This window comes from Cebus imitator, unplaced genomic scaffold, assembly GCF_001604975.1.
Source record: "Cebus imitator isolate Cc_AM_T3 unplaced genomic scaffold, Cebus_imitator-1.0 Scaffold313, whole genome shotgun sequence".
Lineage (NCBI taxonomy): Eukaryota > Metazoa > Chordata > Mammalia > Primates > Cebidae > Cebus > Cebus imitator.
The window spans coordinates 2,167,071-2,184,049 of NW_016107628.1; the positions used below are offsets into that span (position 1 = coordinate 2,167,071).

The following is a 16,979-nucleotide window of genomic DNA, read 5'->3' on the forward strand; positions in this document are numbered from 1 at the left end:
TCTCACACGGTTTAAAAAGGGCCCTTTCTGTGACCTAGGTAATGCCAACTTTTCCAGTTTTGTGTTTTTTGGTGGTGACTTCACAATCTTAAACAGTTCTCAAGTGTAGTAAGTGCTGCCTCATTTTCCTAAGCATAAGCATGCCGTGACTTGCCTTACAGAGAAAAATGTGTGTGTTAGAAAAGCTCTGTTACAGCTACAGGGTTGCTGACTACGAGTTCAATGTTAATAAATCAACAGTCCAGTAAATGCAGGAAATGAGAGGAGGAAATTCACCCACCTGTGGGTGAGGCTGCTTGTGAAAGTAACATCTGTATGCTATGCGGAAGCTATGGGAAAATAGCTACATTTGTAGATTCATGAGATGAAAACCGTTTTTATAAGTGTAGTGGACAGCATTGCTGTGAGGCTGAAAACCAAATAAATTTGTGATCATGTTAACCAAGGTCAGGAAAATATTAAACGCTTCTCAGATAGTGTTTTATTATACAGAATTACCGCATATAAGGAATTAATTGTAAATATAGACATATATAAAATAAGATGATTTTAAAAAGGAACACACATAAAACAAGCTTCTGTATTAATCAATTAACAAAAATGTTGGGAAAAATCTCACAAGAACCGAACTCCTATATTTCCCCTGGGAACAATGGCTCAGTGCTCACGAGTTCAGTGTTTGCCTCAACTACACAGAACATAACTGCCATGAATAATGTGAATGTGCAATAAGTACATTACTTCCTTTGATCTCACTTCAATCTTGAGGAGCAACGCCCTTGTTCCCTTCCTCACTCATTTTCCTTTCTATCAAGCTCCAATGTGAGCACTCTGCTGCTTGTCCTTGAACCAATGAATAGTAAAGACATGCACCCTGCCTTGCACACTTGAAACAGTAAATGAACTCTAATAGCTCTCTATAGCTGAATGATAGGAGCGATAAGAGGAAAAATTATTTCTCCTCTGGAGCTCAGGAAGAAACTATAGAAGAACTAGGAATGTACAAAATCTCCTCCAAGTGAGAAAACTTTTAATCAGAAGCCTTTCAAATGTCTCAACTACTTCAAAAGCCCTAGGAAATAAAAGAATTTTTTTTTTAAAAGACTACAAATTTGGCATAAATTCAACAGAGTTTTATTGAGAACATGTTTCACGCAGGCAAGATCCTTCACCAGGGATGCATATAATAACACACATACTTTGCATTGAAGGAGCTGAAAAATTAGAATGAAAAGGGGAACCTAAATAACTGCAACAAAGGAAAGGAAGTAAGGCGTGCAGTTAGCAAATATGGCTGAAATGTGGCGGGAGTTCAGACCAGGGGGAGACCGCTTCCCACTTGTGAGTCAGGGAAGGCCCTCTGGAGGAAGGGAATCTAAAGGGGGCTGTTGATACATCAATGGCTAAGCGTGTGGAGGTGGCTAGGGCTCCATTCCATTCAGAGATAAAATTTGAATTTTCAAGTCCAAAAACCCAGGTCAGAACAACAAATTCTGCAAAATTGCATTTATCAATTATATTGATAAATGCTTGTTAAGCAGAAACAAGCAAAAATAACAAAGTTTTACAAGGAGAGTGAAAAGGATGTCATCACCACGACATGTTCAGGTGTGTCCTGAGCCCTTAGGCTGCTGGTTTCTCATCTCAAAAGGACAATGGTGACGAGAAGGCTCATGATGTGTCTTAATGGAAACTGGATGAGAACAGAGATAGAAGTCGCTCTGAATAAGGTAGAGGTGAGAATTGAGGAGTAAGAGGGAAGGGGGCTGGGGAGAGAACTGAGAAGACAAACAAAAACCATGGAAATACAAGTGGCATAGGGGGTAGGAGTAGGAAAGGCACACGAAAAGAACTCACCGGCGTTTCCTGAACCAAAATGCAAGACATATTATCACAAGAAGTAAAGGCACTATCACCGCCAAGATGATCAAGCCCACGGAATTGTGATGTCCTGTGAATTTGGGGAGACACCAAAGTGTTATTTTAGATCCACCCCATTTTACCTCATCCACTCCCTGTTTCACTGCATTACCCTGGGGTTCGCATTTTTATTTGAGTGTCATTTACTAATCTCTTTTCTTTCTATATTTTCTTCTCATCCCTGCTCAGAGATGGAGTCTTCATCTCACCCTCAGCATCCTCCTGCATCTACAGGGCCCTCATTTTCAACGCTTCTATTCCTTAGATTACCTATTTTTATTCATGTTGGGGTTATCACCCCAAAAATCCTAAAATTTTCAGCTTGCCCTCCCTCTATGCTGAGGACCACCTCCTGGCATCTCCAGCCTGGGCTCCAGCTCCTTCTCACCCCAGTAGAGGACGATGTCCTGGCCTTCTAAACTGCTGTGCTTCACCCGACAGGCCAGGCCAGCCGCCTCCCCAGCGGCCACCTCCAGGGTTGCTCGGAGATACCATGTCTCATCAGCATTGGGCAGGACGTCCCCTCGCTGAGTGCCCGCCTGCTCCTGCTCACCCCGCATCCACATCACCCACACGGACTTTGGGTAGAATCCTGAGACATGGCACACCAGCAGCAGATGGCCAGGGCCAGGACTGGAGCCACTGGACAGCCAGGCCTCAGGCTTCACTGCAAAGGTCAGAAAAGATATTCACATAGAGACTTGGAGTTTCATATCTCCACATGAGTTTAGAAGTTTAGATAGAAACACCTTTCCCATTTCTCTTTTTTTTTTTTTTTTGAAACAGGTTCTCACTGTGTCACTATGCTGGCATACAGTGGCATAATTATAAATTGTAGCTCACTGTAGCCTCAAATTCTTGGGCTCAAGTGATCCTCCTGCCTCAGCCTCTTGAGTAGCTAGGACTACAGGTGTGTGCTACCATGACCGGCTAATTTATTTTTATTTTTTAGAGATGAGGGTCTCACTCTGTTGCTCAGGCTGGGCTGGGACTCCTGCTCTTAAGTGGTCCTCCAGCCTCAGCTTCCCAAAGCACTGGGATTACAGTTGTGAGCCCCTGCACCCAGCCATTCCCACTTCTGGGCGGCTTCTCCTTATTCTGAATTTGAAGGGGGTGGTAGCTGGGTATGATTTTCAAATCACTAGTTCTTGGAGTGAGGGTGCAAGACTGACCTTGCTGCTGGAGATGTGCCTTTCCTGAATCAAGAAGACCCAAGAGTAAACGTGGGCAGGTTTCATTGAAACGGTGTACTAGGACCTTGTTGACCTGATCCTGATTGACTGCTCTGCAGAAGCGCTGGGCCGCATTTCCAGCCCCTGGAGATGGCAAACATGAATCCTCCTGGAAGCTCATGAAATCTGATCCTTGATAAGCTACCCGAATGAAGCCTCTTGGTACTTTTCCAGAGTGCAGCTCACAGCCTCCTATCACCTGTAACTCAAAAGGATCTGGGGTCATGGATTAGAGGAAAAGGGAGAAAAAACATAAAATGAAATGAGTAGTAGCAGATTGTAGAAGCAGAAGGGGGAAGTCTTCAGGGTTTGACGGGATGGAATAAAATTTGGTTTGGTCAGGGATTCAGAGAAAGGGGAATTAGTGGAAGCTGTAGGTGGAGGAAAAGACTAGTAGCATGAGGAAGAGGGCAAATTGGTCAAAGAAGGTGGTGTGAATGCTGTGCATGAGGAAGGACTTGGTGTAAGAGAACTGGGATTATAACAACTTGGGTTGAATGGCATGCAACGGGTTACAATGAGAATACATATGGAGACTGCTGAAGAGAATGAATGAGAAAGTGAGAAAGCTGAAGATATCTGGTTGTAGGGCAGGAAAAAGTGTGGCCGTGGGATACCTGTAAGAAAAGTTAATAAAGCACAACCCTGCGATCAATCAGAGAGGAGTTCGTAAGTAGCAGAAGTGTTTGAAGAATTAGGGCCTGGATGATAGACCTTGCCCAACTGTATGCAATTGCAGTTTTATGGTGGAAAGAAAGTCAGGCTGTTTCCTACAGGAGTAAGGAACATGTGACATCCCCTTCTCCCACCTCCCTACTTCCCATGGAGGAAACTGAACTCACATTTAAACTGCAATACACTGGCGTAGCTATGAATTCCCTCGTTAAACCGAATGAAGTGTATATGGATTAGCGTTTCCAGTTCCATCCACTCCTCATTGCTGAAGTTTCCCCTGGACCAGGGCCGCAGGAAAATGATGGTGCCAGAATTGCTGTCCCAGGTGTGAGTCTGCAAATCATCCAGCCAACCTGAGCCCAGATTTCGTGCCCAGGAATGGTTATAAAAGGATGAGATCTGGATGACATGAAAGGAGACCGGCTCCTTGAGCCCTGTGGCAAAAGAACAGATAGAATGGGGAGAAAGACATTGAGAAAGAGAATGGAGAGAGAACGTTGCCAGAGTAGGGGAACTCAGAATCTGGAGAAAAGGGGATCTGTCATGATGTTAGCAGACCTTTGCTTACCACAGAGTCCCATGCCTTAGCAACCACCTTCGTAAGAGCTCGGGAACCTGGAGTCATGGACAGTCAGAAAGGAACCAGCCTGGCACTCTCACTCTCCAGATACATGCTAGGGAAAACACACACACACACACACACACACACACACAGAGAGAGAGAGAGAGAGAGAGAGAGAGAGAGAGAACTTCATGCAGCCAACTGGGCAGTTCTCAGAGTTCTTACCGTCTGCACTGTCACCACCCGGGAGAACAGCTATCAATGGAAGTAGCAGAAACAGCATGTCATTTGCAGATGTGATTTCCTTCTCTCACAAAAACTGATCTTTGATTTCTGTTCCAAACACAGCTACCCCACGATATCTCTAGTCTGACTTCTTTCTGCAACCAACAGACACACCTCCCCTGACTGCAACAAAGAAAATCTATGCTCTCACAAACCCTGAAACGCCTACTCAGTCTCTCATTTCCCTCTGGTTCTGACTCTCCTCTCTAGTTTCCAGCTTCTCTCCTTGTCACCAACTTCCAACGTGTTCACCTTCCCCTAATTCAACTTCTCTGGAACAAGTCTTAAGTGGCTTTGAGAAGCCACTTAACCACTAAGGACATTTTTTTTTCCCATTCATACAATAAGAGCACAAAACTAAATGGCTCCCAGTGCGCTGCCCAATGCTCCCATGTCCCTGCGCTTTTGATCACTCTGTCCTTTTCAATACTTTCCCATGTATTTGCTTCCCTTGTCTCATCCCCACACCCCACTACATTCATTTCTGGTTTAACATTGGTTCTTTTGCTTTTTCAGAATCCCCTGTGACTGCCCTGTGTGACAGTATAAACTAACATTTTCTCCATTATTCTTAGAGAAGAGCCAGTAACCATCACAAAAAACCACAGGAACACTAAAACATATAAAGACAATGTCCTCTGTTTGATTTTCATTGATATACATTCACTCACCCATCAGCCTCTCTCAGCGCCTGCCTGGAGCCAAGCATCTTGCTACACTGAAGAATATGCTATGGTTGAGAACACAATCGCTTTATTCGAGGAGCTTACTGAGGGAGAAAAGCATGCCAAGAACTATAAAACTTGGTGTACTGAGTTTTATTACATTGTAAACACTCTCTGGATAAAAAACAAGCCTCTTGAAATATTATTTTCTAAAATGGGGACTCTTAACCAACTTTTGCCAGCCCAGAATTTTGACTTCAGTAGTTGACTTGGAGTGTTAGTTCCATGCTGTTAGCATACTGTATCCCCCCACCTAACAGAGTACCTGGCAAGTGATAGGTGTTAGTGAATATTTGTCAAATGAATGAATGAATTCATTTGCATTCATTTTTTAATTATGGAGGGGATACCAACATAAAATTTTTTAGTATACTTTATGTTCTGGGTACATGTGCAGATCGTGCAGGATTGTTACGTAGGGTATACATGTACCCTGGTGGTGGTTTGCTGCATCCATCGCCCCGTTATCTACATTAGCCATTGCTCCTAATGCTATCCCTCCCCAATTCCCCCACCCGCTGCTATTCCTCCCCTAACCCCCCAGACCCCGGTGTGTGGTGTTCCCCTCCCTGTGTCCATGTGTTGTCATTGGTCAGCAACCACTTATGAGTGAGAACATGTGGTATTTGGTTTTCTGTTCTCGTGTCAGTTTGCTGAGAATGATGGTTTCCAGTTTCATCCATGTCCCTGAAAAGAACATGAACTCATCCTTTATATGGCTGCATAGCATTCCGTGATGTACATTTTCTTTATTCAGTCTATCATTGATGGGCATAGGGGTTGGTTCCAAGTCTTTGCTATTGTGAACAGTGCCACAATAAACATACATGTGCATGTGTCTTTATAATAGAATTATTTATAAAATATCATAGAGGCTACTTATGATCTTATGTAGTTGTAGAGATGAGAGTCTTATGTAGTTTTATTTAGGATAAAAGTACAAGTTACTAGCATGAAATTTACATACAGGATCCTGCTATAAATTTCCTATAACTTATAAGAAACTAGTCAGAACTTGGGAGCAGTGAAGTTAATGGAGTATTCCAAAGACTTTATCCCAGGATCCCTTCTTATTAGTTCTACTTGGATGTTTCAGGGTAGTTTTGTCATAAACAAGTGTCTGCTGGACAGATTTACATTCCTCTTTTATGCTGCTTATAACTGTTCAAGGGCTTCTAAATATGTGCTTGTGCTTTGTAGGTACCATCCATGTAAATGTGTTTGGGATATTTACTTTTTCGAATTTCAAAACAAAAATTATCTGAAGCTAATATGGGGAGAAAAATTTTTTTTCTTGCGACAGGGCTTCACTCTGTTACTCAGGCTTGAGGGCAGTGAAATGATCATAACTCACTGTAATCGCAGGCTCCTGGCCTCAAGCAGCTGCCCTGTGTCACCCTCCCAAAGTGCTAGATTTATTTGCATGAGCCACCATGCCTGGCCTGCAAATAACTTTTTTTTTTTTAGTTAGAGTCTCGATCTGTCATCCAGGCTGGAGTGCAGTGGTATGACCTCGGCTTACTGCAACCTCTGTCTCCCAGCTTCAAGAAATTCTCCTCCCTCGGCCTCCCAAGTAGCTAGAATTATAGACATGCACCATCATGCCCAGCTAACTTTTGTATTATTAATAGATACCGGGTTTCATCACGTTGGTCTCAAACTCCTGACCTCAGGTGATCCACCCACCTCGGCCTCCCAAAGTACTGGAATTACAGATAATTTTTTTTGTGGGGGGAAGTGACATCACTTTTCTGAGCCCTAGGTTTCCAACTTTTTTATTTTTTATTTCGTATTTTTATTTTACTTTAGGTGCATACTATATCTGGCATTTTTCCCCATGTTATCCCTCCCCACCCTCCCCACCCCCTACTGTCTCTCCCCTGCCCGCCCCCAACTGCCCCCAGTGTGTGATGCTGCTCTCCCTGAATCCACATGTTCTCATTGTTCAACATCCACCTATGAGTGAGAACATGCGGTGTTTGGTTTTCTGTTCTTGTGTCAGTTTGCTGAGAAGGATGGTTTCCAGGTTCATCCAAGTCCCTACAAAGGACACGAACTCATCGTTTTTTATGGCTGCATAGTATTCCATGGTGTATATGTACCACATTTTCTTTGTCCAGTCTATCATAATTTTTTAAAGTTAGGATTAGCATACAAAAAAGCTGGAAAGAGCTTCACTTTCGTACTTATAATTTTTTGACGATGGACTATCAAAATCACAACTTGAATTTATATAGAAGACCTGGGAGTCACAGAAACAGGGAAATTCACATCAGTCTCTAAGCCCTTTTTCATAAACCTCACCAAGGTCTTCTGAAAGATTAGGGTCAGAGATGTAGATCAGATAAATTCCCTCTCATGTTGTGGGCCTGAGGTACAAGAATAGCTACTGCAAGGTAGTAGGTCCCAACCGGACCCATATCCTCTATTGCCACGTAGAAAAAAAAGCCCTAACCTGCTGGGGAAAGGGCAGAAAGCCCTGCTGCCCTCAGGGCATATGTGAAAACCCACTGCAGCTGAGGAGGAAAAAAAAATGGGAAAGAACAAGAAAACATCCTGATTCCAGGTTATTAGAAGTCCCAAACTGGTGGAAGAAAGGCAGAAACATTTATATGACAAAACTTCAAAAAATTCAAAAACAAGTCACCCGCCTGAGAATGAGATTGCACCAGAACAAAAGACAGTGATTCTATTCCCTCTGCCAAGCGGTATCATAAATATCAATTACAAGAGGAGACTGCAGCTAGAAGAGCAGAAATCATGATGTTGGGTCCTCTAGAGATATTTCACAAAGGAAACATCAAAGCCTGAGTGGAGACATTTAAAAAACCTCTAGCAAACCAGCCCCACCCTAGGAACAGAGTAATGTAGAGGAACTTGAAGACTATTGCAGCAACAGCAAAACACTAATCCTGTTAGCCCCAGACTAGATTGACTCAAACCCTCACACTACAGTTCACCGTTGAATAACATGGGTTTCAACTGTGTGGATTTACTTATACGTGGGTTTTCTTCTGATTCTGCCACCGCTTAGACAACTCTTTCTCCTCCTTTTCTGCCTGCTTAAGGTGAATCGAGATGAACACGTGATGATCCACTTAATATATAGCAGACATATTTTCTCTTCCTTCTGATTTTCTTAAAAATATTTTCTTTTGCTTACTTTAAGAATACCATATATAATACATATGACATACAAAATATGTGTTCATTAACTGTTTATGCTATCAGTAAGGTTTCCAGTCAATAGTAGGCTTTTAATAGTTAAGATGTGGAAAAGTCAAAAGTTATACATGGATTTTTGACTGCACGGGGCCACCATCACTCCTAACCCCCACCAAGGGTCAATTACACAAGTTTAGCAAGCTAAGCCCGATTTCTCACATGGAATGATTCCTGGGAAAACTTTTAGAGATATAGGAACTGTAATCCTCAAAAAGCTCTTTAAAAACTTCATGAGGCTTTTCCCTTAATTGAATGAAACAGAACTGCAGGGAAGGCCTGTTTAGGGAGAGATCAGTATTCAGCAAGAGAGTGTGTGCTTGGGGTGGGAAACAGATAAATCTGCTGTAGTAAGTCAGAGGAAGGAAGAAGGAAGGGAGAGAAATAGGAAATTTGGGAGGGGAGTGTAGACTTCACGCCAAGGTAGCAAAACAAGGGCACTAAAGCTAGCATACACGTACAAATGTTTCCCAAGTTAATGCAAAGAGTAGGGAATGAAACAGTGAGGGAGGTGGGAAGAGAGGAACAACACTGGGCTGATCAGGCCCGAGGCATCTGCATGACTCAGACTGAGGTGGAAGATGACAGAAATATTTGGGAAAGGCTGAGCTACCCAGGGTCGTAGGATGGAAAGATGAAGGTTGTAAAGAGGCAGAGTCAGGATTACCCCCAAATAGTGAGTGAGTCTGTACATTGTATATCCAGGGCTTGCTTCATGGCACATGCAACCAATGCAGCATCATAGCTGATGCCCTATGATCATTGTCATTAAATTATTTGTAATTTTATCTTAATACGTGTTTTATAAATGAAGTCCAATGAGCCAATAAAACTTGTGTGATGTCTTCTCGGCTGACATGTGGACGTGGCTCCCATCACTTCACCTCCCTAGCACTGATTCTCTGCCATCTGCTCCTCCCCACTGTCTGGGGCCACAGGCAATTCCTGCCCTCCTGCTCACCTCCACCCTGCTGCCCTCTGCCCATATAGACACCTGATCTCATTAGCAGAGGAGTCCCCTTCTGCCATAACCTTTCACAATTACCTTGCTTCTGCCAGGGACACAGAGAGAATAAGATTTGGGGGCATGCACCCTACAGTGTCTGCACAGAGCTTGGAGTTAGTCATTCCCACCCAGGCTGCACCACAGAGTGCTTTGAGACAGATCAGGACGACCTGCTTCCCCACCTTGGTCCAAGAATCAAGTGCATCTCCATGCAGTGGTTGCAATTTCTTGGTGGTCACCTAACTGTGGAAGGGTAGAGTGGCCATGGTGGGAAGGGGAGACTGACTTCCTCTTCCCAGCAGAGGAACCCAGCAGCCAGTGGGCAGCTTGCATGTGCTCAGAGTCATGCAGTGGAACCCACAGGTGAGCCTCTGTGCTCACCTTGTGAGTATCCCTGTACCCAAGGGACACAGCACTAGCAAGTTACACAGATAAACAAAAATAGCAAAACACCATAACTGGTTGAGACAGAAAGAGAGAGAAACTTCAGAAAGAATGAAAAAGTTTTATATTTTAATACCTTTAAAAGCACTCTTTTCCTACCTATTTGAATGCAGACCTGCTATGTTCTGAATTGCTGTGTCTTCCCAAAATTCATATGTTGAAATTCTAACCCCCAATGTGATATTATTAGGAAATGGGGCCTTTGGAAGGTGATTAGATTATGAGTTTGGAGCCCTCATGAATGTGACTAGTCCCCTTATAAGAGACCCAAGAGAGATCCCTCACCCCTTCCACCAAGTGAGGACAGATCCAGAAAGTGTACTCTGTGTACCAGAAAACAAGCCTCCACAAGACATCGACTCTTTCTTGATCTTGGACTTCCCAGCCTCCAGAACTGTGAGAAATTTCTGTCATTTATAAGCCACCCAGTCTGTGGCATTCTGTTGTAGCAGCCCAAATGGAGAAAGACAGGGTCCCCCACATTTTTATTCTGCACAACGCCACAAATAATGTGGCCTACACCCTTGAGTAGGGGGTCAGAAAAGCAAAGAGGAGTCAGCTTGGGTTTGGTAAGGAAAGGAAAGAGAATTAACTAATTGAGAAATGGAGTTCTGGGACAAAATTGTTGGGAGCTGCTCAGAGACACCAGGGGCATAAAAGATGCTAAAGAAGGAGGAAGCAGGGGAAGAGGAAGTTGGGTGCAGATTGGAAAGAGAAGTGAAGTCAAGCCACAAGTCTCTCCACCCTAACTTTTTGTGGGCAGAGCTGATCTTGATCAGAGATGCAGGGAGCAGCTGGTGAGAGTCATAGTCCTACTGTGGGTCTGCAACTTTCCCAGCCAACTCCACTCCTGAGTGTGCGCTCAGCTATGGTGGGTACAGGGCAGGACCTGAAGGAGGGAACAGAAAGGAACTGGGCTCCTGGGAGCTGGCTGGGGGATACTGAGAAGCTGGGGTTGGAGGCTGAGAAAGAGCAGAATGTTATGCAAAAATTAAGAAATAAAATATGTAGGGAAGGGACCAGGACAAGAGAAAATGAAAATAATTAAGAGAGAAAGAGATGGCTATTACTGATCACTGATAATTTTGTACTCCCTGGACACAGGAAACCCCAGAGAAGAAAACTAGGGTGAATCACATATACCCTGATTAGAACTCAATCAGGCAGGTGTCCCAGCTGTCCTAGGCAAGTCCAGTGTTCTTCCCTTTGCCACCAAACCTTTCCCGAGGATCCACTTTCTTGAATCATTGGTGTTCAGGCCAAAAGCATGTTCCTGTTCACTGTAACAGCTCTTATCTGTTGTTCCTCCAAATGTTAACATGACTCCTGAATTCCTCCTTCCCCAATGAAGCTCTCCTCAGAACCCAGGTAAGAGAGTCTCATCTCATCTGACTTCCCCTCTTCACCAACAGAAACCTCAATTTCCTATCCAGAGAAACCCACTGCCTGGGCTTCTCATTTTTCCTTCCACTCTGCTTCAAGTTTTTTCCTTGCCATTGTGGCTTCCAGCAGGTCTCCCTTTATCTGCCTGTGTGTTGCTGGCCTCTTACAGCCCATCTCTTGCAGTCTAAAATAAGTTTTAGACTGAGTCAACGTGAACCCCCACATGGGACACCTGTTGGATGTGTTGAATTGGAGAGATCATTAACACTTTGGCCTCAATTTCCTTATCTGTAAATTAACTAGATTAAAAGAACTGAATATTCTCTAATATCACAATGGCTTATTCTGTGTGTTTACCGTGCTCCTGTTCCTTCCCATACATGTGTTCTTCTTCCTCCATCTTTCTTACTCTGCTGTGTCTTCACTGTCATTCTCCCTTAGCCTTTATCTCAGCTCCCAGAGCCTCCGCTTCATTTTCTCCTACTTCCTAAGCATTCAATCTAACCTCAGTCCCTCCTCCTGGACTCACTTTTCTAACCTAAAGCATTGCCTTGTCACATGACCCTTGGATTTCTGCGTGTAATGCATAAGACAACCAGGGTTTCTGCTTCTGGAAAGACAGCACACTATATGACTTGAAGAGACATACTAATAGAAAACACCCAGGAATGCAAGGTTTTTTAAATTCTTTTTAAACACATAGCTGCATTTACAATGAAATAAAGGAAGCCCACTAGCAGGCAAAATGAAGAAATAGAAACCCGGAAAGGGAAACAGCATCCACACCTGGACCTACTAAGCATTTTCTTGTATAGATCCCTAGGAGTTTTCCTGATCACTTGGAGCAGGAAAAAAGGCCTTCGGTTAATTAAAAAAAAAAAAAAAAAAAAAAAAGGTAATAAGAGCTGCAGCTGAAGCTTCTGTATCCTCACTTCAATGATAGAATGGACTAGAAAAAAATGCATCCAATTATATGAATTGGATTTTTGTTTGTTTGTTTCCTGCTGAGAATTGCTAATTGCAGGTCTGAGTTTGAAGTTCAAAAGCATCTACTTGCATGAGCCTGAAATATGTAAACTAATAAATTAATTTTAAAAGTAATTCCAAGCTGAGCATGGTAGCTCACGCCTACCCAGCACTTTGGGAGGCCGAGGCAAGTGGATCACGTGAGTTCGGGAGTTTCAGACCAGCCTGGCAAACATGGCAACACTTTGTCACTGCTAAAAAGACAAAAATTATCCAGGCATGTTTGCGCACAGCTGTAATCCCAGCTACTCAGGAGGCTGAGGCACAAGAAACTCTTGAGCCCAGGAGGCGGAGGTTGCTGTGAGCCGAGATCCTGCCACTGCACTCCAGCCTGGGTGACAGAGCAAGGTCCGTCTCAAAAAAAAAAAAAAAAAAAAAAAAAAAAAGTAACTCCAAGTTTATAATGCCTCTGTGCCACCTGGTGGAATTTAAAGTAAAGTTGGTCTCGAGAGAACCACTCTCAATACAAGCTGTTAAGGACATTTCACAAAAAGCCTTTCCTAAGATGAGGTCACCATCCAAAATTAGCACAAGGAGAAAGATTCCATCCTGAAGGAAAGTTGGCAGACAGAATAATTTCATTTCCCTAAGATGTCACATGTAGAGGAATTTATATTTTAAAACCGTAAAGTCAAAAGGTTTGAAAAGAAACAAAAGACATTATCAAAAAATACCAAACGTATTTTAAAGCAAATTAAACTTCTAGAAATATAAACTCTAATTTTACTATAATTAAAAACTCAGTGAGTGGATTAAACAACAAAGACAGAAAGCAATTTAAAAATCCTTCTAAATTGGGAGAACTGAAGAATTTTTTCTAATGCAGTATAGAGATAAGTGTTGAATATGAAAGAAGTTAACAGATATGAAAACTAGTGTGAAATCCAATATGAGCCCAATATGAATTTCATTAAAAGACAAAACACTTAATTGGAAGAGGAAAAATTTAAAGAAAGCATGACTGAAAATTTTCCAGAAGTAATGAAAGACATGAATGTTTAGATTCAGAAAAGACAAAAGCACCAAAGCAGAATTAATAAGTTTTTAAAATAATCTTTATTTTTCTTAGTAAAGAAAAACTCAAAGATATAGGTGACTCAGAATATAAGACAATAGAAAGCAAAGTTCCTTTTTATGATATGTCAGTTATTTCTTAATCGTCCACAAATATCAAGTGTTATGCTAAATACTTAGAACGAATAGAAAATGAAAGCTCAAACTCTAGAGAAAAAAACCTGTAAATCAATCGTAAATATAGAGTGTGATAATTCTCTCATGAGAGAAAGTACAGGGAAATGAACGAACCTCATTAAATCTATCTTCTCCATATTTTCACTGTTTGCATGGCTTTGCTCACTCCGAGCACCAGACTTTTGGCTGCAATGATCAGGCAGGACCTAGACAGTGAGACCGTATATTTATGAGACTATGTCAAGTGATTTTTAATTCAAGAGTGTATGAAGATATCATCAAGGATTAAAACTGCACATACACAACGAGCACCACATATGACACCTCCTTCAGGTATGAACTTCTCCTAACGCCTCAATGAGAAGCTGATGAGAATTCTTGGGCAATCAGACAACATCTTTTTAGCCAGGCTTAATAGTTCTCACCAGTTCCAGCAATCACTAAAGGATAACAGTTAATACACCTGGGAGATGCCAGGGGTGCTCTTGTATCAGTTGTAATTAATATCCTTTTTTCCTTGTGTGTTTTGTCAGGGCCCTGGTTATCAGATAGAAAGTAGGTGAAGACACTCTTTGCTATGTGATGGCTCACAGTTCTCCTTAAGAGGATTCTTTGCAAATACTACGCTGAGAAGACTTTGATTTTCCCCATATGTTCTGAAAATGCTTCATATATGTTTAATTATCCTGCAATGTCTCCCATATGCTTGTTAAGGACTAAGCCTCTCCTAGAAGAAAAATTTGCCAACAGTGGATGCATTCCTTTCCAGGATCATCATAAAAAAGTATCAGAGTGGCTATGTTAACAGAAATTGGTTTCTTGTGAGGCCTCCCTCCTTTGCTTGCAGGTGGCCTCCTCCTTGCTCCACCTTCGCCTGGTCTTCCCTCTGTCTGTGAGACCATATCTTGTCTTTATCTCTTTAAAGGTTCTGTCTCCAAATATAGTCACATTTGAAGGTACTGGGAGTTAGGGCTCCAACATTGGAATTGCGATGGGATACAATTCAGCCTATAACATGGGACATGCTTGTTTCCAAATTCTTCTCCATTTTTGGAAGCTACTCTTGCAAAACAAAATTTTTAAACAGAAGTGTCTTACAGACAACTAGACTTCAAAGACTCTTGCTAAGGCCCATGAAGGTAACATTTAACTTCCAAAATGTTTGTAATTCATTGTATAGTGATAAAGGGGTCAATTCACCTTAAGGACATAACAGTTGTAAATATATATGCACCCAACATTGGAGGAACTAAATATATAAAGCAAACATTAATACATCTAAAAGGAGACACACACTGCAACACAATAGTAGTGGAAGAGTTCCATAACCCACTTTCAACAATAGCCATATCTTCCAGACAAAAAATCAATAATAAGGAAACACTGGACTTGAACTACACTTTAGACCAAATAGATCTAGCAGAAATATACAGAACATTCCCAACAGCAACAGAACACATACTATTTTCAAATACATGTAGAAAATTCTCCAGAATAGATTATATGACAGACCACAAGTCAAGTCTTAATAAATTTAAGAAGATTGAAATACAACAATGATCTTTTTGACTACAACAGAATGAAACTAGAAAGCAATAACAGGAGAAATTATGGAAAATTAACAAATATGTGGAAATTAAACAATATGCTCCTGAATAACTCTTGAGTCAAAGAAATTAAGAAGAAAATTTAAAAACATCTTGAAACAAATGAAAATAGCAACATAACATACCAAAATGTATAAGATGCAGCAAATCGGAGTTCTAAGAAGGAGGTATAAAGGAATAAATTCCTGCATCCAAAAAGAAGAAACATCTGAAATAAACAACCTAACGTTACACCTCAAAGAACTAGAAAAAGAAGAACAAACTAAGCCCAAAGTTAGAAGAAGGAAAGAAATGACAAAAATCAGGGTAACACCTAGAAAAACAATAGATAAGGTCAATTAAACTGAGTTGGTTTTTTGGAAACCTAAACAAAATTGACAAAACCTTAGCTACACTAAGAGAAAAAAAAGATGGTGGGGGGAGGGAGAGGCAGGAAGACTCAAATAAAATAAAAAATGAAACAGGAGGCCAGGTGTGGTAGCTCACACCTGCAATCTCAACACTTTGTGAGGTAGAGTCAGGTGGATCACTTGATGTCAAGAGTTTGAGACCAGCCTGGCCAACATGGAAAAACCCTGTCTCTACTAATAACACAAAAATTAGCCGGGCGTGGTGGCAGCTGTCTGTAATCCTAGCTAGAAGGCTGAGGCAGGAGAATCACTTGAACCTGGGAGGCAGAGGGAGGTTGCAGTGAGCTGAGACTGTGTCACGACACGCCAGCCTGGGCGGCACAGCAAGACTTCATCTAAAAAAAAAGAAAAAGAAAAAAGGCAAGTGTAGAACCACTGAGATTTTGGTAGATTGAAGAGGAAAAACAACTAGTATTCAAGTTTAGGCAAATGGGATGATTAAGCATGTCTAATTCAGGTCTCTGGGGTCCATCAATAACACTGAAGCATTCTCAGGGCAGGGAAACACCTGCATGTCTTTTTAATCTGTAAAAAATTGGGGGTCTTGGGCCGGGCGAGGTGGCTCACACCTGTAATCCTAGCACTTTGAGAGGCCGAGGCAGGTGGATTACAAGATCAAGAGTGTAAGACCATCCTGGCCAACATGGTGAAACTCCATCTCTACTAAAAATACAAAAAATTAGCTGGGTGTGGTGGTGCAAACCTGTAATCCCAACTACTGGGGAGGCTGAGACAGGGGAATTGCTTGAACCCAGGAGGCGGAGTTTGCAGTGAGCCGAAACTGCTATGCCACTGCACTCCAGCCTGGGCGACAGAGCGAGACTCCATCTCAAAAAGAAAAAGAAAAAAAGAAAAAACAGAGGAGGGATTACAAGACAGAAATACAAAAGATTATATGAGACTACTATGAACAACTATATGACAACAAATTAGATGACCTGGAAGAAATAAATTCCTAGAAACATATAACCCATGAAGACTTGAATTATGAAGAAACTGGAAATCTGAATAGACCAGTAACAAGTAACAAGTATTGTCTTTTCGAAACAAACAAACAAACAAAAAAACCCAGGACCAGATGGCCTCACAGTAGAATTCTATACCAAACATTAAGGAAGATCTAATACCAATCCTCCATCCCATCATCTGGAGAATCTTAAGAAATGTAAATTCCTGGGCCGGGCGCGGTGGCTCAAGCCTGTAATCCCAGCACTTTGGGAGGCCGAGGCGGGTGGATCACGAGGTCAAGAGATCGAGACCATCCTGGTCAACATGGTGAAACCCCGTCTCT

The 16,979-nt window shown here is 42.1% G+C and overlaps 1 protein-coding gene across 3 annotated transcripts in view; it reads right to left on the reverse strand.

Annotated features, from left to right (window-relative positions):
* Positions 1-1,115: 1,115 nt before the first annotated feature.
* LOC108286092 (antigen-presenting glycoprotein CD1d) overlaps positions 1,116-16,979 on the reverse strand; it is a 38,655-nt gene continuing 22,791 nt past the window's right edge. Inside the window, exons 1-6 of one of the 3 annotated variants that reach the window (XM_017503704.2) lie at positions 4,615-5,428; positions 3,995-4,261; positions 3,093-3,368; positions 2,309-2,587; positions 1,858-1,951; positions 1,116-1,693 (exon numbers count right to left, since the gene is read on the reverse strand). In XM_017503704.2, coding sequence (XP_017359193.1) covers positions 1,684-1,693; positions 1,858-1,951; positions 2,309-2,587; positions 3,093-3,368; positions 3,995-4,261; positions 4,615-4,672 — 984 coding nt within the window. In that variant the 5' untranslated portion in view covers positions 4,673-5,428 and the 3' untranslated portion in view covers positions 1,116-1,683. Of the gene's footprint in view, positions 1,694-1,857; positions 1,952-2,308; positions 2,588-3,092; positions 3,369-3,994; positions 4,262-4,395; positions 4,525-4,614; positions 5,429-16,979 lie in introns of those variants that run through there. The other 2 variants (XM_037729644.1, XM_037729643.1) reach the window with 2 other exon arrangements.